The 21786-nt window shown below is 52.6% G+C and overlaps 1 protein-coding gene across 1 annotated transcript in view; it reads left to right on the forward strand.

Moving 5' to 3' along the window:
* LOC138302238 (adenylate kinase isoenzyme 5-like) overlaps window positions 1–21786 on the forward strand; it is a 182834-nt gene that overhangs the window by 84190 nt on the left and 76858 nt on the right. The window contains exon 4 of the mRNA XM_069242557.1: window positions 19626–19798. Coding sequence (XP_069098658.1) covers window positions 19626–19798 — 173 coding nt within the window. The remainder of the gene's footprint in view (window positions 1–19625; window positions 19799–21786) is intronic.

Here is a 21786-nt window from a genome sequence, read left to right on the forward strand (position 1 = left end):
TAAAGGCTACGCCCTGGCCTCAAACAAAAGGGTCGTTTACCCCCAACTGATGTTTGGCGTCTGTGCTAGAGGAGAAGGGGGCACTCCCATGACCATTTGTAACTGGTTAGAACCTCCTCTCCCCTCCTTTGTTGAACCACTGCTAAAACTGAGTATAAGTAGAGGGGAGTTTTCTCCCGAATTTGGAGACACTTTTGGAACTGAAACATACTTGTAACTGGACATAGAATGCTGCTAGAGGGACTCACTAGGAACTGCCTTGGATTACTGCTGAGGTGCTGACCTGTGACCTGCTGGGTCACTTGGAGGAACTGGCAACTGCCTGCAACCCTCTGTGCTGGCCTGTGCTGGCCCCTGTCGCCCTGTGGCTCCCCCCTCACCGGGCCCTTTTGTATTCTGCTGCAGGACGGGTGGGGGGGGCAGCAGGACGGGCGGGGGGGAGGAAGCCTCACCGGAGGCTCCCCGCCCCACCGGGCCCTTGTGTATTCTGCTGCAGGACGGGCAGGGGGAGTAAGCCTCACCGGAGGCTCCCCCCCCACGGGCCCTTGTGTATTCTGCTGCAGGACGGGTGGGGGGAGGAAGCCTCACCGGAGGCTCCCCCCCACCGGGCCCTTGTGTATTCTGCTGCAGGACGGGCGGGGGGCAGCAGGATGGGCGGGGGGAGGAAGCCTCACCGGAGGCTCCCCGCCCCACCGGGCTCTTGTGTATTCTGCTGCAGGACGGGCGGGGGGATGGAAGCCTCACCGGAGGCTCCCCCCCCCACGGGCCCTTGTGTATTCTTCTGCAGGACGGGTGGGGGGAGGAAGCCTCACTGGAGGCTCCCCCCCCCACCGGGCCCTTGTGTATTCTGCTGCAGGACGGGCGGGGGGAGGAAGCCTCACCGGAGGCTCCCCCCCACCGGGCCCTTGTGTATTCTGCTGCAGGACAGGCGGGGGGCAGCAGGACGGGCAGGGGGATGGAAGCCTCACCGGAGGCTCCCCCCCCACCGGACCTATGTGTATTCTGCTGCAGGACGGGCGGAGGGGGAAGCCTCACCGGAGGCTCCCCCCACACCGGGCCCTTGTGTATTCTGCTTCAGGACGGGTGGGGGGGAGTAAGCCTCACCGGAGGCTCCCCGCCCCACCGGGCCCTTGTGTATTCTGCAGCAGGAGGGGCGGGGGGGGAGGAAGCCTCACCGGAGGCTCCCCCCCCCACCGGGCCCTTGTGTATTCTGCTGCAGGACGGGCGAGGGAAGGAAGCCTCACCGGAGGCTCCCCCGCCCCACCGGGCCCTTGTGTATTCGGCTGCAGGATGGGCGCGGGGAAGGAAGCCTCACCGGAGGCTCCCCCCCACCGGGCCCTTGTGTATTCTGCTGCAGGACGGGCGGGGGGAGGAAGCCTCACCGGAGGCTCCCCCCCCACCGGGCCCTTGTGTATTCTGCTGCAGGACGGGCGAGGGAAGGAAGCCTCACCGGAGGCTTCCCCGCCCCACCGGGCCCTTGTGTATTCGGCTGCAGGATGGGCGCGGGGAAGGAAGCCTCACCGGAGGCTCCCCCCCACCGGGCCCTTGTGTATTCTGCTGCAGGACGGGCGGGGGGGAGGAAGCCTCACCGGAGGCTCCCCCCCACCGGGCCCTTGTGTATTCTGCTGCAGGACGGGCGAGGGAAGGAAGCCTCACCGGAGGCTCCCCCGCCCCACCGGGCCCTTGTGTATTCGGCTGCAGGATGGGCGCGGGGAAGGAAGCCTCACCGGAGGCTCCCCCCCACCGGGCCCTTGTGTATTCTGCTGCAGGACGGGCGGGGGGATGGAAGCCTCACCGGAGGCTCCCCCCCCCACGGGCACTTGTGTATTCTTCTGCAGGACGGGTGGGGGGAGGAAGCCTCACTGGAGGCTCCCCCCCCCACCGGGCCCTTGTGTATTCTGCTGCAGGACGGGCGGGGGGAGGAAGCCTCACCGGAGGCTCCCCCCCACCGGGCCCTTGTGTATTCTGCTGCAGGACAGGCGGGGGGCAGCAGGACGGGCAGGGGGATGGAAGCCTCACCAGAGGCTCCCCCCCCACCGGACCTATGTGTATTCTGCTGCAGGACGGGCGGGGGGGGAAGCCTCACCGGAGGCTCCCCCCACACCGGGCCCTTGTGTATTCTGCTTCAGGACGGGTGGGGGGGAGTAAGCCTCACCGGAGGCTCCCCGCCCCACCGGGCCCTTGTGTATTCTGCAGCAGGAGGGGCGGGGGGGGAGGAAGCCTCACCGGAGGCTCCCCCCCCACCGGGCCCTTGTGTATTCTGCTGCAGGACGGGCGAGGGAAGGAAGCCTCACCGGAGGCTCCCCCGCCCCACCGGGCCCTTGTGTATTCGGCTGCAGGATGGGCGCGGGGAAGGAAGCCTCACCGGAGGCTCCCCCCCACCGGGCCCTTGTGTATTCTGCTGCAGGACGGGCGGGGGGAGGAAGCCTCACCGGAGGCTCCCCCCCACCAGGCCCTTGTGTATTCTGCTGCAGGACGGGTGGGGGGGAGTAAGCCTCACCGAGGCTCCCCTCCCACCGGGCCCTTGTGTATTCTGCTGCAGGACGGGCGGGGGAAGGAAGCCTCCCTTTGCCCCTTGTTGTCTTGGCTCTGCCCCCCCACTCCGGAGGGTCTGCTAGCGAGGAAGCAGGTCTGAATGCTAGCGTTTCAAGAGCGCTGGGCATGGAGGGTGAGGGTGGACACCAAGGAGAAAGCTCCCCATATAAATTGCGACAACAGTCATTGATGGCACCTCAGGAATCTGCTGATTCTCAGGAAGAGAGCAGCAAAAGTACCAGCAGTGAGGCTGTACTACCTGATACTGCTAACCCTGTAGTACTGGTGCCACCAGGAAGCGAGGCACCAAATCTCTCTACCTCCCTGTCTTTGGCCCCCATCTCAGGTTCTGCTTTATTTGAAAAGAACCCGGACTCCTCTTTTGAGAAGGCGTTCTTGGCCTTGTCTAAAGATATTAAAAGGGATTGCGCGATTTCTGAAAATAATCAAGGAGAAATAAGGGAGGCCTGTGGAGCCTTGGGAAAAAAGCTGGACCTCCTGGTACCAAGAACACAAGCGTTAGAGGAGGCGGTGGGAGTAATGAAGGATGAAATGAGAGATCATAAAGGAGAAATCAACATATTAAAGGGAAACAAGCAGACTTTGCAAAACAAGCTGGAACAGCTAGAAAATAATTCTAGGAGGAACAATTTGAGAGTGTTGAATGTTCCGGAAGGAGCAGAAGGCAATAATGTAATACAAATTTTGAGTTCTCTTCTAAAGGTTTCGCTTTCGTTAGAGGAAAGTCCGGAAGAAATAGTAAATGACATTCAGCGTGTTCACGGGGACCCTTTTAAGGAAAAATCGGACAGCCTCAAACCCCGGAAGATTTTGATAAAGTTTCAGACATATTTATTGAAAGAGAAAATCCTGACCTTGGTGCTTGGGCAGAAAACACTAAAGGGAGATCATTTTGCATTTGAGATTAGGTCAGATCTGTCCAGCGTGACTCTGAATAGGCAGTGGGAGCTGGGGAGGCGGATGGAGGAGTTCAGGAAACTGGGTGCATCTGTACAGTTGAGGTTCCCAGCGACCCCCAGGATCATGTATAATCGCAAAATGTATAATATAAGAGAGGTTTAATTGCACCCGCTGAGGAAGACCCAAAGGTGCTTCAGAATTGAGCCATTATCTGTCCGTATGAAGGGAGGGTTCTCCAAGGGTGGGAAGGGGGGGCACAGTGGGGTTGGGAGGTTTGGGGAGCACTGGGTGGGGAGCAGATGGGAGAAAATTTGGGAAAAAAAGTCCTGTGCACCTCCGAAGTCGTTAAACAAACTGCAAGACATAGCTAGGAAGGGGGTAGCCCAAGGGACAAGTCGTAACCCAGGGTTTCAAATTCTGTCTTGGAATGTGAATGGCTTGAGGGTGAGCGGTAGGAGAGACAGGACCTTACAGTACCTGAGGGATTCTCCTGCCCAGGTTTTGATAATGCAAGAAACTCATTTAACTGGGGATGAATGTAAAGAATTGTTTAGAAAACAGAAATGGGTTGGTCTTTGTGTATGTACTGAACAGGATTTCAGTACTAGAGGGGTGGCAATATTGTTTAAGCATCAGATTGAGGTAGTAATATTAAAGGTCAATACAGATAATACAGGGAGATGGATGACAGCCAATGTACGGCTATTTGGGAGTCTCATTACGTTGGTAGGATTTTATGGCCCCAACTGTGATGATACAGAATCACTCAGGAAGCTGTTTTCCTGATCCAGTAATAATGGCAGGAGATTTCAATGTAATATTCGATAGTAAGCTTGATAGATCAACAAAAAGTAGATCAGTAGTTAACTTGAAATCTCAGCAGTTTTTGAGAAGGATGATGAGGGAAAGGGCGTTGCATGATTGGTGGAGGGATAGAGCCGGTTTGCAGCAGGTCTTTTCATACAATAATAAAAAATATAGTCATTCTTCACATTTTGATTATTTTTTGGTGGACCAGGCATGGTGTGATGTGGTAGAAGATATAGGGCCTCATTATGACCCCGACGGCTGGCGATAACACTGCCAACAGGCTGGCGGTGTTCCGCCAGCTATTATGACCGTGGCGCAATAGCCACGGCCATACCGCCGGCCTTTCCACTATACCGCCAGGCTTCCACCTGGAAGTCATAATTCTCACTGTTACCGTCCGCTGGCCCAGCAGAAAAGTCATAATAAGGAGCCAGAAATACCGCCAGCACTGGCAGTATTCTGGCTCCCCCAGCCTCGGCGATCTTTTGAAAAGACCACTGAGGTTGTAATGAGGGCCATAGTGTACCTTTCCCCTCACTTATTGGCCAATGGAGCTGTAGTATAAAAAATGAACGTACTAAAGGAGAGAGAGGCGAACCGGTGGACGTGAGATCAAACTTTATTGTTAGATGAAGAAGTTGTAACCAAGCTGTTTGTAGAGACTGAGGAGTTTTTTAAGGAGAATTTAAGTTAAGCCTCATTTAACATGGTCTGGGACGCATATAAAGCAATGATAGGAGGGGTAATTATGAATATTGCTAGCTATAGGGCGGAACTAGAGCATTTAGAAACAGATGAGGGGATGTAGAGACCAGGTACTGAAGAGTACGTTTGAAAGGGAGAAGCTGGTGGGGCAACAAAAGCTGGACACTATCAAACAGCAACTTGAAGCCCTTCTACAAGTAAGAGTTGCAAAGCGATGGGAGGCAAGCAAGTTGGCGCATTTAGAATATGGGGAAAGCCCAGGGAAATTATTGGTGTAGAAAGTAAAAAGGGATCAAGTGAGGAACTCCATCAAGAAAGTTGAGTTAGATCGAGGGGAGAAGACTACTGAGAATGAAAAAATAAATAGTGCCTTTTTGCAATTCTTTTCCCAACTTTATACGGAAGAGATAAGGGTTGGGGAAACAGAGTTTCTAACTTGGCTAGGGAAGGATACTCTTCCCACCTTATCGTCAGAGCAGCAGCTATGGTTGAATAGACCTATTATGTTAGGCGAAATCACAGCTGTCTTAAGGAGGAGTAAAGGAGGGAAAACCCCAGGCCCAGATGGTCTCCCGGGCGAACTGTATAAAGTAGTGGAGCAGGCTCTATTACCATTTCTGCTAAAATTATTTTCTGAGGTTTTTGCGAATGTCTCTCTCGTTCCAGCCTCCTGGAATGAGGCAATCATTTCACTTGTTCTGACACCAGGTAAAAATCCGGTTAGGTGTGAGTCATATATACCCATTTCATTGTTAAAGTGTGATTACAAGCCATTTGCAAAAATATTAGCGGACAGATTAAACGCTGTAGTGAAAGATTTGTTCAAAAACATCAGAAGGGCTTTATCGAGGGTAGGCACCTACATGAGCTTATGCATACTTTAATTGGGGCAATAGATCTGGCAACCGGTTATAAGATCCCTTTAGGGATCATAACTCTGGATGCTACGAAAAGCCTTTGATAGGGTTAATTGGGACCATTTAACTGTAATGCTGAGGAATCATAATTTAGGAGATGACTTTTTTAGCACCGTAAAACGGATCTATCATGTCCCTTCTGCTAGAATTTTGATTAACGGTAACTTAACAAAGCCCTTTAGGATATCTAGGGGTACTAGACAGGGTTGCCCTCTATCTCCACTGTTGTTTGATTAGTATATCGAACCTCTCACCAGGAGAATAAGACAGGATCCTGAAATAGTTCCCTTTAAGTGGGAGCAGTGGGAGAGGAAAGTAGCACTTTATGCGGACAATTTAATACCACAAATTTGTCCACCGCACTTCCACCCTTATTAAGGTTAGTTGAGGATTTTGGCTCTGTTTCTGGTTATCAGGTGAATTCAGAAAAGATGGAAATAATGGCATGGAATCAAGAAGGGGAGGTAGGGCAGGGGACGGCTGAAATGAGGTATTTAGGCTTAGTTATTACACAAGACATTGAGAAACTTGTCGTGAAAAATCAGGAAAAGCTAGAGGAGTGCATAAACTTAATGAGGGGATGGGCTCATCACCCGCTGATGATATTGGGGAGGGTAAACTTGGTTAGGATGATTATCTTGCCCAAAATAAGTTATACTCAGAACGCTATCCGTTTACAAATGAATGGCAGGCATCTCAATAAGCTCCAACGAGCTATAAACTCATTTATCTGGGTATGTAAGGGTGCCAGGATTGCTTGGAAAAAAGCTGCGGAGGAGGAGAGAGAAGGGAGGCCTATCATTGCCGGATCTACAACTATATGCATGGGCCTTCCTATGGAGGAATTCAAGGTTGTTATTTACCTCACCTGATGATACAGTGACGGGTGTTATGTTTAAGGCTATGACTCGAACTATCCATGGAGCTGCAAATCATTTTCTTTTTAAGTTTGGTGATCCAAAATGTTTCAAGAAAATAAGATTAAAAGTTTTGTAGGATGCTGCAATGTGTTGGCACACCAGTATGTTTGAAAGACGCATTGGCCAAACCAATAAGGGAAGCCGGTCTGGAACATTGGGGTGAACTTTTAAGAGAAGCAGTGTTACTCTCCTAGGACGAATTAAGGGATAAAACTGGCGGCACTCTGACCAGCTTTAAATATATTCAAGTGGAAGATTGGCACAGTCCATTTGATTAAGTCGGCGGGGGAAATCCCTTAGCAGAATTTCTCTTTAATGGCTCCTCTAATAGTAATAAGGTCTCAATGTGGTACTGGGAGATTCTGGAGCGAATTGATTGCGACTTTAGATTGCCTGAGCAGCAACGGGGAGGCACCATGATGAGGGAATTGGCACACCTAGGATGGAAAGAATCTATGAGAATGTGCTTTGAGGTAGTAAAAGCTGCCCCATTGAGGAAAAACCATCTGTATGTGATACACGGAGCTTACATCACTCTGGCAAAACTCACTAAAATTAAGAAAGGGGAAATAGTGAACTGTGTTAAATGTGGGGCCTCAAATGCTACTGATATCCATATGTTTATGGATTGTCCAGCAATTGTTTCCATTTGGACTGAGGTGGCGGGAAAATTGTTGCAGGTTATAGGGAGGGGAATAATTGTAAATCTTCCCCTCATTATTTTTTGGAAACCAGAAGATCTGAAGGGTTGGTCGAGAGAAAAGAGCAATTTGTTGTTTTATGCTATTCTTTTGGCTAGAAGGGAGATCTGTTTGAAGTGGGTTATGGTATCCTCCCCCCATGCACCGGAGTTGGTTGGAAGCTTTTTTGAATACGTCCAAATTAGATTTAAAGGTGAGTGGCCCCGAGCAGAGACTGAAGAAAAATAAGTTATGGGCTCTGCTTTTGGAGGGGCCCTCCCATTACCCCACCTCCGCCCCTTTCAGAGCCGCTAAAAGAAGATAACTTTTGCGATATAGTCCAATGATTCAAAAACCCCTCTTTCATCTGCGCCAGCCACGCGGTGTCATCAGGAAGGCTGCGTGAGTGAGATGGGCCTCCTTGGGCTGCGGGTCCATCTTTACACTCTTAGTCATGGAAAGTGAGAAGCTTGCGGGATGAAGGTGCGACAAAGTTTCGGAGGTGTATGAGGACAAAATAAAATAAAAAAAACCTGTTCTGAGGAGCATCGCCCTACACAACGGCTGTGTCTGGAGAGGAGACTTGAACGGAGACCCAACCGCTGCCTGCTTTCACTATATAAAAGTGGGACCCACCGACTCATTTGTTGTTCCATGTCCACGTTCTCTATAATCACTGAGTCAGTGGTTTACACTCAGAGGGCAACTGTGCAGCCGGAGCAGGTGCCGGCCTGAAAGCTAGATTCCCAGAGGTGAGTGGACATCACCAGCGTCTAATCCTTCTGCAGGAGCTGATAACCTGCCCTGGAGTGCCTAAAAACAAGTCCGCCTGCTGAGAGAGGGAAAGAGTCTCCCATCACAGCAGGAGTAGTGACGGTCAAAGGGGAGCAAGGTGCAGCATTACCCGATGCGGTGGGTGTGCAGGCGTGGAGGACTGTGGAGGGCATTCTGTGTGACCAGGTGTTGGTGGGAGCACCCAGGCTCTCTAGTATGAATGAGGCTGGATCATGATGCTGCGGTGGGACCTGAGCCACTGGGCCCGGGCTGTGAAGTTGTGACGTGGTGTGGTGCAAAGCTGCTGCGCATGCGCACGGTCAGAGCTGCTGTGTGAATAGATACCTCTGCAAGCCTCAAGCCATGGTCCACCATCCAAAGCTGCTGCGCATGCGCACGCCTCAAGCAATGGTCCACCATCCAAAGCTGCTGCGCATGCGCACGGTCAGAGCTGCTGTGCGAATACATACCTCTGCAAGCCCCAAGCCGTGGTCCACCATCCAAAGCTGCTGCTCATGCGCACGGTCAGAGCTGCTGTGCGAATAGATACCTCTGCAAGCCTCAAGCCATGGTCCACCATCCAAAGCTGCTGCGCATGGTCAGAGCTGCTGTGTGAATAGATATCTCTGCAAGCCTCAAGCCATGGTCCACCATCCAAAGCTGCTGCGCATGCGCACGGTCAGAGCTGCTCTGCGAATAGATACCTCTGCAAGCCTCAAGCCATGGTCCACCATCCAAAGCTGCTGCTCATGCGCACGGTCAGAGCTGCTGTGCGAATAGATACCTCTGCAAGCCTCAAGCCTTGGTCCACCATCCAAAGCTGCTGCGCATGCGCACGGTCAGAGCTGCTGTGTGAATAGATACCTCTGCAAGCCTCAAGCCGTGGTCCACCATCCAAAGCTGCTGCGCATGCGCACGGTCAGAGCTGCTGTGTGAATAGATACCTCTGCAAGCCTCAAGCCATGGTCCACCATCCAAAGCTGCTGCGCATGGTCAGAGCTGCTGTGTGAATAGATATCTCTGCAAGCCTCAAGCCGTGGTCCACCATCCAAAGCTGCTGCGCATGGTCAGAGCTGCTGTGTGAATAGATATCTCTGCAAGCCTCAAGCCATGGTCCACCATCCAAAGCTGCTGTGCATGCGCACGGTCAGAGCTGCTCTGCGAATAGATACCTCTGCAAGCCTCAAGCCATGGTCCACCATCCAAAGCTGCTGCGCATGCGCACGGTCAGAGCTGCTGTGCGAATAGATACCTCTGCAAGCCTCAAGCCATGGTCCACCATCCAAAGCTGCTGCGCATGCGCACAGTCAGAGCTGCTGTGCGAATAGATACCTCTGCAAGCCCCAAGCCATGGTCCACCATCCAAAGCTGCTGCGCATGCGCACGGTCAGAGCTGCTGTGTTACTAGATACCTTTGCAAACATCATGGTCCACCATCCAACGAGCACAGCCTGCGCAAGGCCTCACCATCTGCTCCTCACAGGTCATGTGTGCCTGAGAAGCCTAAGCGGGCTGCACCCAGCACCCAGCAGATTCGCTGTGACAAGATCCATCATCCTTCCCTGACCAGAGCCGTATTAGCCACACATGAACCACCAAAGAGGGCTTGAGGAACAGTAGGCACATAATCAGCCTCAATGAGGGTGCCACAGCGAGCATCAGAGGAGGAGGGTGGCTGCCCATGAAGTACCAACTCATTTGCATATTGAAGGTGTATTTGGACGAGAACTAGTAAACTGAGTTAAAAAGACTGAATGTGGAGACTCCCCCACGACTGAGAGGCCTCTGCCACGAGTGTGGAGACTCCCCACGACTGAGAGGCCTCTGCCACGAGTGTGGAGACTCCCCACGACTGAGAGGCCTCTGCCACGAGTGTGGAGACTCCCCACGACTGAGAGGCCTCTGCCACGAGTGTGGAGACTCCCCACGACTGAGAGGCCTCTGCCACGAGTGTGGAGACTCCCCATGACTGAGAGGCCTCTGCCACGAGTGTGGAGACTCCCCCACGACTGAGAGGCCCCGTCACGACTGCGAGACCCTTTGTGAATCAGGTCCACAAGGTGTACGCAAGGAGGAAGGGTACACAGATAACACGTTCACGACCACAGGTGCAAAGCAGGACTGTCCACTGACTCTCCTCCTTTTGTGATGGACTTGCTGAGCTCTTTAGGGCACAATGCCATCACAAACTGGCAGTGTTTTCTGCCACCCATATGTTGATTCTTGGTCACACTCCAATGGGCAACGACCTTAAAATACTGTCCAGCAGCGCATCTTGGAAGTAAAGGGTTAATCTAAAAAGAAGCGTTATAGTGGCTTATGTGGGGGCTGGAAGAGGTGGAGGAGGTGGAAGAGCAGATGAGGAGACAAAGGATGAGTTGGAGATGGAGGAGGAGAGAGAAGAGGAGGCAGAGATGGAGGAGACAGAAGAGGAGGCGGAGAAGGAGGAGGCAGAGAAGGAGGAGGTGGAGGAGATGGAGGAGGAGACAGAGGAGAAGGTGGAGGAGGAGGAGGCAGTGGAGGGGACAGAGGAGGAGGAGAAGACAAAGACGGAGGAGACAGAGGAGGATAAGGTGGAGAAGGAGGAGGAGGAGGCAGAGGAGACATAGGAGAAGGCTGAGGACCAAGAGAAGAGTAGGAGATTAAGGAGGAGGTGGAGGCAGAGGAGTGGATGAAGGAGGAGGCAGTGGAGGAAGGGGCAGGGATGGAGGAGACAGAGGAGGAGGCGGAGAAGGGGGAGGCAGAGGAGGGGACAAAGGAGGAGGAGATGGAGCACAGGAGGGGCCAGGAAACTGTGCTGTATATATATATATATATATATATATATATATATATATATATATATATATATATTTTTTTTTTTAAAGATATTTGTATTGAGTTTTCATAACAGATCCATGTATCATAATTTTATAGTTACATCAGCAGGATTTGGTTGATCTAGTAAAACATTTACATTCAAACAACTAAACAAAGTGTACACAAGTTAGGTCCGGTTATAACATCCAGTATATGTGTCTGCTGTATCAGACTAATAGATCTTGTATTTTGGTGTTGAGAAGCCCCTCCTGTAGCTACTTGAATACTCTGTTCCCTGGTGGTCTCTGCTTATTGTGATGGCTAGGAATGCCGCTCTGTAAGTTTATTGGTGGCGTGTGTTAGGAATGTATTGTGTGTGTGTTCTGTGTGTTTGCCCTGCACTTGTGGGCTAACGTGGGTGCAATCGGATGCGGGGTGGGGATAATTGTTTCGCGTTGGTGTGTTGTGTCACGGACGGTTGCATAATTGTGTTATAAGTAGGCAGATACTATCTGGCTATGTTTGTAATTGTTACATTCCCTTATTCATGGTGGTTTCTCGTCGTTTTCAGCCTCTAGTCTGGCTACTAGCGCTTCCCAGGCTTCACATCCTGTGTGTTGTTGGCCGTCCCGCGCTAGTTTCCTTAGTACCTGGTGTTCTGTTTGGGACCAGCGCAGCATGAGGGTGTGCCAAGCTTTCAGATCGGGCGCGTTGGGTGCTTTCCAGTGCATGGCTATCAATCTTTTGTACATCACATACACTAGGTCTGCAAACTTGTGTAGGTGTCTATGATTTTTTACTCTTGTCCTCAGTCCTAGTAAGCAGGACTTGGGATCCACTGCCAGTACGAGTCCCGTCAGTTCTGTGATTTCTTTTACCACTCCATTCCATTCCTTTTGTACCTGAGGGCACTCCCAGACCATGGGGTAGAAGTGTGCCGATGGAGCGTTACATCTGGGGCAAGCCGGGTCCGACCCAGGGAACATTCGCTTAATCCTGGCTGGTGATAAGTATGTTTGATGTGTGTAATTAAACTGTGTGTAACGGAATCTAGGGTTTCTTGACACCCCACGGGTGTGGTATAGGACTTTCCACCAGTCTTCTTGGGGAATCGGGTCAGGTAGAATGGTGTTCCACCTGTCCCTAGCCCACTCCAGATCAGATTCAGGGGGCTTACTCAGGAGTTTATATAGGTTTGACACTACTTTTACTTGGGCATCATATTACAGCATATGATGTAGTGTGGGGGAAATCTCTGGTTCTTGAACTCCGGCCGCCCATGTTTTTTTGATTGAATGGCTTATAGCGTGATAAGCTAAGAATTGTCCCGGGTTCACTGCTGTGAGGGCTTGTATAGATTCGAATGTCATTAGTTTACCATCTTCAAAGCAGTCACCCACTACTTGTATGCCCGCTTCCGTCCACACCGTGAGTGGGTGCGACCCAGCCTCAGCCCAGCCGGGGAGCCATTCCAGAGGGATAAGCGGCGAGTAGGGGAGCACCTTGCGTCCTTTTTGTACATACCTCCCCCAGCATGCATGCGCCACTGCCATCAATGGATTATCAGACGCGCTTTTGGGTTTTTTGTTTGTTAGCCATTTAAGCAGGGGCGCCCCCTGCAGTTGGGCCGTCAGCCATGCGGACTCAGCTGACGCGGGCCTGTGGAGCCAGTTCAGTATCCACTGTAGCTGTGCGGCAGCGTAATAGAGTTCAAAATTGGGAGCGCCCAGTCCGCCAGCGCCTATTGGGTGCTGCAGTGTAGAGAGTGCCACGCGCGTCCTGCCCCCTCCCCATATGAGCTGCAGCAAGACTGCGTTCAGGTTACGGAAAAAACTCTTGGGGACATTGAGTGGCAGTGCCGCAAAGTAATATAACAGCCTCGGCAGTATCAGCATATACGCCACCGCCACCCTGCCCAGTGGTGATAGTGGTAGTTTATTCCGGAATCGCAGCGACCCCTTCATTGAAGCCAACGCTCTTCCCAGATTACCATCTCTGAGGTCCTCAGTTTTATGATATATGTATGCCCCTAAATATTTGAATGTTTCGAAACACCATTTCAGGCATCCTGCTGGGGCATTTTCTTGTCTTGACGGGGGCCATCTAGTTAGTGGGTACGCGCACGATTTTTCCCAATTTACCACGAGGCCCTCCATAATCGGTCAGTAGTGATATTACAGAGGGTATCACCTCACTTCCTTTCCGTATATATATTAAGGCGTTGTCTGCATACAATGATATAGCGTGATCTAACCCATTTCTGATTATTCTCAATCTATCTTCCATAGTGCATATTCGTGTTGCTAATGGCTCCATTGCTATGGCGAACAGCAATAAGAGGGCACCCCTGCCTTTTGCCCCTAGTGATCGGGAAGGTATCGGTTATAACTCCACCCGTTTTCACCCTGGCTTGGTGTATAATGTCTGTACCGAGCGTATATAATTAGGGCCGATTCCCATTCGCTGCATGGTAGCGAGTAGAAAGTCCCACTCTAGTGTGTCAAATGCCTTCTCGATGTCTAGTACGAGTATCATTTCGTCTTGGGCATTCGGAAGAGTGTCTCCCATTACGCTCAGCAGTCCACAGATATTTAAAAAGGTGCTACGTTTGGGATGAATCCGTTTTGGTCATCATTTATCAGGGTGTGCATGACGGGGGCTATCCTATTAGCCAATATTTTTCCCAGTATTTTACAATCTAAATTTAGGAGCGAGAGTGGTCTGTAAGATTTAACATCTGTGGGATCGTGCCCTTGCTTAGGGAGGACCACTATCATTGCCTCTCTCAGTGTTGGGGGCAATATCTCGTTGGCCCATGCCTCCTCAAATACTTTCAACAGTTGAGGCTTTAAGCGTGCCGAGTAAGTGGTGTAGTATTCTATCGGGAGACCATCTGTGCCTGGCGCTTTGTTCCTAGGCATCTGCGCTAAAGCTAAGTCTAGTTCCCTCAGAGGAGCCTCCAGTATCTCCCTATCTGCCTGTGAAAGCTGCGACAGGGATGAGCCTGCCAGAAAGGAATCAAGTTGTTGGATCGTACATGATGTGTGTTTGGTATATAAGTTCGTGTAGTATTCCCTAAACGTCACATTTATCTCATCTTGCGTGGTGGCCATTGTGCTTGCGCCTGCCCGTATAGCCCCAAAGGGGGACTGCTGCCGGTCCTCACGTAGGAGCCACGCCAACAGCCTGCCCGATCTATGTCCATCTGTTTGTAGTCGCATTAAGTGATAGTTATGGTCATGACGGCGGAGTCTGGTATCTGCCTCGTTATATTTTGTACGCGCTTCTTTTAGCGCTGTGTGAGGTGTTTCATTGAGTGCCACTGCAATTTCTACTGCTCTGAGTTCCTTTTCTAGTTTACTGACCTCTGCATGTAGGGTGCGTCTCACTCCCCACGTGGTTGAGATGCAATGACCTCTGATCACTGCCTTGTGTGCATCCCATTCTATAGCTCTTGAGTTTGTGGATTCGTCATTTATTTCCCAGTACTGTCTCAGTGTTGTGCTCAGTGCTTCTGTGAATGCCTGATCTTGATGAGCTTCAACCTGTAATTGCCACGTAGGGATCCCTTGGCGTTTCCTGCCCCAATTCAGTGTTATTCTAAGCGGTGAGCGATCCGATAGTGTCTTAGCTAAGTATTCTGTCCTATTGACCAATGCACCTATATCCTGGGTTCCCCATATTACGTCAATTCTGGTGTGTACTTTGTGTGGCTTTTGGGTTTGTCAGTAGTGCCGGCGTAAGTGTGCCCAAGAATACTGTTATTGCGCTATTGGGGGCGTATATGCCAATTAATGATAATTGTCTGCCATCCAGCTGGCCTTCCACCACCACAAATCTGCCCCCTTGGTCTACTCTGTGCGAAGTTTGGACATATGGGATGCCTCCTGCTATCCATATCAATACCCCTCTTGCAAAAGCTGAGTATGATGTGCCTATGACCTGTCCTCTCCACTTCACACGCATCTCCTGTAAATCAGGCTTCAGTAGGTGTGTATCTTGTAAGATGGTGATGTGTGTGCCCTGGCGCCTGAGGCATGCGTATACTCGGGACCTTTTGCTCGGTGCCCCCAGGCCCCTCACATTCCATGTGACTATTTCATATTGATGTGTGGTGTGATTCGCATTTTGAGCCATGTAACATTGTGAGGTGTATCTACATGTGACGCTCTCTTATTTACCACACCCTTCCAGGCACCTCCCGGCCCTACAGAGTATTTTGTTAAGACTAACAGCCTCAGCAGTATTTTCTGTGTTTTGGATAGACCTATAGTGTACAATTTAACTGTTTCCCCCCCTCCTCCCACCCCAACTGGTTCCCTAACCCAACTATAAAGTTGTGCTAAACTACTCAACCCATGGTTGTGTGGGAAAACCTGTATCCATGTTGATATCTGTGGTGGAGCTATTGTGACAACCAGATGTGGCTCTTTTACGGGATTAAACGGTCACCGCCAGAAGACCGTACCGCGGTCAAAAGACCGCGGCGGTCATTCTGACTTTCCCGCTGGGCTGGCGGGCGACCGCCAAAAGGCCGCCCGCCCGCCCAGTGGGAAAGCACCAGCAACGATGAAGCCGGCTCCGAATGGAGCCGGCGGAGTTGCTGGTGTGCGACGGGTGCAGTTGCACCCGTCGCGATTTTCAGTGTCTGCCAGGCAGACACTGAAAATCTTAATGGGGCCCTGTTAGGGGGCCCCACGAGACCGGTTCCCGCCATCCTGTTTCTGGCGGTGAAAACCGCCAGAAACAGGATGGCGGGAAGGGGGTCGGAATCCCCATGGCGGCGCTGCTTGCAGCGCCGCCGTGGAGGATTCCCTGGGCCAGCGGGAAACCGGCGGGAAACCGCCGGTTTCCTTTTTCTGACCGCGGCGGTCAGAATGGCCCCAGAAGCACCGCCAGCCTGTTGGCGGTGCTTCCGCGGTCGTTGGCCCTGTCGGTCCATGACCGCCAGGGTCAGAATGACCCCCCTAGTCTGCAAATGCAATTGGGTGCTCCCAGAATGCATGCCCCCCCTCATCCACATGTTCAGAGACATCAAACAGTGCACTCAGTAAAAAGATGGAAGTTTGTACAAAAGATACTCGTTGTTACAGATTACATCCTCCAATGTGTAATCACGCTCACGGATGCCCTGTGCCTTCCTTCAAGTTTAACGGTCAGTTCAATAGGAGAAGCGGCACAGCATCATGCAGTCAAAGTGCATCCGCGGATCTGGGGGTGAGTTTCGGACCCTTCAGCACGTCTGTTATTGTAGAGTCTGAGCTAGCCGAGTCGGAATCCAAGCTGTCCACAGGAGTCGCCCGAAGTGCCTAAAAGGAGTTCTGTGTGAGCAGAGGAGTTTCTTTCAGAACTTTTGCCCTTTCCTCCACTGCCTGTTTTTCAGTGGGTTGTCCCTTAGATCGTTTCCTGTAGCGCTTCCGTGAGGGGAAAATTAGCCATTCCTCACCTTCATGCATGCCCTTCTGGGAGCGTGCAAGCCCCTTGGCGTGTAGCCACGTCCAGGCATCCTCAGGGGAAGTGAACACATGGGTGCGATCATCTGACATCACTCTTAATTTAGCAGGGAACAGTAGGGCATATTTAATATTGTGCTCTCGTAGCCGCTGTTTAATTTTAGCATAGGAATTACGTTGTCTTTGTACTTCTTGAGTGAAATCTGGGTAAGCATTAACAACTGAGTCCTCAGATCTGAATGGGCCTTTGTTGTGGAACTGCTGCAGTATTGCATCGCGGTCTCTGTAATTTAGGAATCTGGCTATCAGTGGTCTAGGTGGTTGGACCGGGCCGGCGGTCTCCCTGGGACTCTGTGCGCCCTTTCCACGGAGAAGAACTTCGATGGAGCTCCGTTCAGTACTTCTTTAAATAGCCATTGTTCTAGAAATATTTCCGTGCTTTGCTCCGGCAGGTTTTCGGGGAGCCCTAGAAAACGAATATTATTGCAGCACGATCTGCCTTCTGCCTCTTCTGCCCGCCTCCATAGTATCTTCATCTCTGCGTCCAGGCGTTGAATTTGTTTTTGATTATCAAAGGCCACAGGGTCAGCTCAGTCAACACCTCTTCTGCTGATTTCACTCTCTCTGTGGTCCACTCTGAGTAGGTTCAGGTCTTGTGATATTGTGTCTATTCTGTCTTCCAAAGAAGATTTAGGGGGTCATTCTGACCCTGGCGGTCACGGACCGCCAGGGTCACGAATGACGGAAGCACCGCCAACAGGCTGGCGGTGCTTCAATCGTCATTCTGACCGCGGCGGTACAGCCGCGGTTGCCCAGCTGGGTCTGGCGGTTCTCCGCCGGTTTTGCCCCGGCTGGGAGAATCCACCATGGCAGCGCTGCAAGCAGCGCTGCCATGGGGATTCTGACCCCCTTACCGCCAGCCTGTTTCTGGCGGTTTTCACCGCCAGGAAGAGGCTGGCGGTAACGGGTGTCTTGGGGCCCCTGGGGGACCCTGCACTGCCCATGCCACTGGCATGGGCAGTGCAGGGGTCCCCTAACAGGCCCCCGGCCAGCTTTTCACTGTCTGCCTAGCAGACAGGGAAAAGCGCGATGGGTGCAACTGCACCCGTCGCACGGCCGCAAGACCGCCGGCTCCATTCGGAGCCGGCTCCTGTTTTACAGCCCTCATTCCCGCTGGGCCGGCGGGCGCTAACATGGTTAGCGCCCGCCGGCCCAGCGGGAATGGCGGAATGGGGGCAGCACTATTTTGCCGCCGCCAGACTTGGAATGACCCCCTAAGTGTCCATAATTGCCTGTAGCACTTTTTCAAATTGTGTAGAGTGGGCTTGGAGCGTGCTTTCCAGTGATTGTAAGGTTGCTATTAACTGTTGGTCGCTGGGTGCTGGTCCATGTGTATTTCGGTCTTGATTTTTTGCTGATTTGGATTTCCCAGCCATTTTGCTTAACTGTTGGGCACCTTTTGAGGTGCAACGGAGCGTATCCAAATGTTGCCTACTCGCCGGATTTCACTTTTGGTGCGCCCTTGGTCCAGTGCGTATTTCTCTGCACCTTGGTGCTGCCCAGAGCGCTTAGATTTCCCCTGAACAGGCTGGGCAGCAGTGGCGTGTGTCGCAAGCTTTTGGCTGATAGGCACTCACTCCAGCTGATGGATGATCTGGGGCAAAGGCCTGCTGCAAACCAGCCGTCCCCAGTTATGTAGGGCCTTGAAAGGACTGGGGCGCCACCTGTTGTGCAGTCCCTGTGTGGCACCTGTGCATCGATGTGGCCCCCAGCAATGACAGTGGGGGGGGCAGGCGGCAGCAATGCCTGAGGAGCAGCGGCGAGGAAAGAAAAAGGGGGGGCAGGGGTCCGTCCACCCCCCCCATTCAGCTCCTTCCCAGGTTGTTTGTCTGAGTTACCGGCACCGCTGGGGGGGGGGGGTAGAGATCCGCTATTAATATCGGGCAGGAAGCCGCATCCCCGGCTCCTGAATATCACCGCCGCTCCCGGGTGGTCAGTCTCTGGGGCGGCGCGGTGAGCAGGCGCCCGCGTCCGGGTCAGGCCAAATCCTTTTTGCCTGTCTTGGTTGGCAGGCCTTCTTTTCTAGTGTAGCGCGCGGCTCCCAGTTCTTGCACGGAGACCGCCGCAGTCCGAGCGCCAAGATGGCACGCCCATCAGCGGGAGCACCGGGATCTCCGCGGTCATCTCCACTCGGCGCAGGTAGGGGGAGGGAGGAGAGAGCCCCAGCCGGGACCTGTCTCCCCCAGTTGAAAGCCCCCCTCCGCGGCTGCACACTTACCGCGCATCAGTATCCCGCGGCCAGGGCTGCAGAACGTGCCTCGCGCCGCCCCAGTCACCGCGGTCTTCCTCTCTCCTCCGGCTCCCACATGGCCGCCGCCCGACCTCCGCACCCGCGTTGCCACACGCGGCGCCGAGCGGCCCCTCCGACGTACACCGGCCTCCCGAGCCTGGCCACTGCTCCTGTAGGCGCCGGTTGCCGCTCCAGGAGCACCCTAAAGGATGTTTCCGGCGAGCCCGAGTCGGAGCTCACGGATTAGGCGTCCTTCTCGGCCGCCATTTTGGCTCCTCTTCATGATCACTCTATAGGACATTGCTGTGGAAGGTTCTGTGATCTTGTGATGTTTTGTGGGTGCAGTTTGCAACCTGGCTGTGGGTTGCTGTGTGTGCTTTGGTTGTGGCACAGTTACTGTTTATGACCTGGCTGTGGGTTGCTGTGTGGTCATGTGATGTGGCAAAGGTGCACTATATAACCTGTCTGTGGAAGGTTGTGTGGTGTTTTGCTGTGGTGTGGTTTTGTGATGATTTGTGGTGCAGTTTGTGACCTGGGTCTGAGTGATTGTGTGGTCTTGTGTTGTGGTATGGTTACTGTGGAAGGTTGTGTGGTCTTGTGATGTCTTGTGGGCGCAGTTTGTGACCTGTCAGTGGGAGGTTGTGTGGGATTGTGATGAGCTGTGTGTGCAGTATGGGACCTCTTTGGGGTATTTTGCTTTGTCATGTTAGTGTGTGAGCTCACAAGATTTAGAATGCATGCCATGTCATGCAGACATGTAGCATCAAGAGCTGTTGTAACATGATGTCTTCATGTGGTACATGTGACCATCTTCCCTGTAGGTGGACCCGGCAGTGGGAAGGGCACACAGAGTGCCAAGCTGGCATCTCATTTCGGATTCACCTGCATCTCTGTGGGTGAGATTCTACGTAAACAGATGATTGACCATGCAACCAGTGACCGGAAGTGGGAGCTGATAGCCAAGATCATCGCAAATGGAGAGCTGGCCCCCCCGGTAAGATGCCCCACAGGAGAGACCTGGGAGGCAGGGCAGAGGTATTTTCATTTATTTACTTATTTATTGCAATTTTATATTGTGCGGACAAGGGCCAAAGGCATCGGAGCACTTTACAACACACAGGATACAGGGTTACAACGGGTTTCATTGATAGTAGTTAAACTAGGATGTGTCCATCAGTGTAAGTATACAGGAGACACCACAAGAGACGGTTACAACACTAGGGCAGAGGACATGAAAGGTTGACAAAGACAGATCAGGGCGCATTGGAGAAAGTTAATTATTCTGGTTGAGGGTGAATTACCCAAGATGTCTGTCAGGAGGAGCTTGAGGTTCTTTTTGAAGGTTGCCAGGCAGGTGGTTAGAGGAGTGAGGGAGGCAGAGAGTTCCAGATTCTACTGGAGCTGCCAGAGAAGGACTAGTCCAAGTATCGTACTCGCCAGAAGGTGGCGGTGTTCAAGGAGCAGGGATTAGGCATTTCTGGAACCCTTTTGCTCCAGATAGAAAGGAGGGTAAGGACGAGTACATGCATGTATAGAGGACCCCCTTCCTTCTGTAAGATGCCCTGTGTTCCACAAAAGAGTCCTCAGAGGCAGGGGAGAGATATATAAGCAGAACCCCTCTGTAAGATGCCCTGTGTTCCACAGGAGAGTCCTGAGGTGCAGGGGGGAGATATGGAAGGAGGAGCCCCCCATAAGATGCCCTATGTTCCACAGGAGAGTCCTGGGGTGCAGGGGAGAGATATGTAAGGAGGAGCCACCCGTAAGATGCCCTGTGTTCCACAGGAGAGTCCTGGGAGGGAGGGTGGTTATGTAAGGAGGAGCCCCCGTCAGATGCCCTGTGTTCCACAGGAGAGTCCTAGGAGGCAATGGAGAGATATGTAAGGAGGAGCCCCCCGTAAGATGCCCTGTGTTCCACAGGAGAGTCCTTGGAGGCAGGGGAGAGATATGTAAGGAGGAGCCACTGTAAGATGACCTGTGTTCCACTGAAGAGTCCTGGGGGGCAATGGAGAGATATGTAAGGAGGAGCCCCCGTAAGATCCCCTGTGGTCCACAGGAGAGTCCTGGGGCGCAGGGGAGAGATATGTAAAGAGGAGCCACCCGTAAGATGCCCTGTGTTCCACAGAAGAGTCCTGGGAGGCAGGGGAGAGATATGTAAGGAGGGGCCACCCCTAAGATGCCCTGTGTTCCACAGGAGAGTCCTGGGGGGCAGAGGACAAATATGTAAGGAGGAGCCCTCCCGTAAGATGCCCTGTGTTCCACAGAAGAGTCCTGGGGGGCAGGGGAGAGATATGTAAGGAGGGCCCCCCCCTAAGATGCCCTGTGTTCCACAGGAGAGTCCTGGGGGGCAGAGGAGAAATATGTAAGGAGGAGCCCTCCCGTAAGATGCCCTGTGTTCCACTGAAGAGACCTAGGGGGCAGGGTAGAGATATGTAAGGAGGAGGCCCCCCCTAAGATGCCCTGTGTTCCACTGAAGAGTTCTGGCGGGCAGGGGAGAGGTATGTAAGGAGGGGCCCCCCATAAGATGCCCTGTGTTCCACAGAAGAGTCCTGGGAGGCAGGGGAGAGATATGTAAGGTGGAGCCCTCCGTAAGATGCCCTGTGTTCCACAGGAGAGTCCTTGGAGGCAGGGGAGAGATATGTAAGGAGGAGCCCCCGTAAGATGACCTGTGTTCCACTGAAGAGTCCTGGGGGGCAAGGGAGAGATATGTAAGGAGGAGCCCCCAGTAAGATCCCCTGTGTTCCACAGAAGAGTCATGGGGGGCAGGGGAGAGATATGTAAGGAGGAGCCCCCTGTAAGATGCCCTGTTTTCCACAGAAGAGTCCTGGGAGGCAGGGGGGATATGTAAGAAGGAGCTCCCCCCTTAAGATTACTTGTGTTCAACAGGAGAATCCTGTGAGGCGGGGGATATGTAAGGAGGAGCCCCCGTAAGATGCCCTGTGTTCCACAGAAGAGTCCTGGGAGGCAGGGGAGAGATATGTCAGG

The sequence above is a fragment of the Pleurodeles waltl genome, chromosome 6 (assembly GCF_031143425.1).
Source record: "Pleurodeles waltl isolate 20211129_DDA chromosome 6, aPleWal1.hap1.20221129, whole genome shotgun sequence".
Classification (NCBI taxonomy): Eukaryota; Metazoa; Chordata; class Amphibia; order Caudata; family Salamandridae; genus Pleurodeles; species Pleurodeles waltl.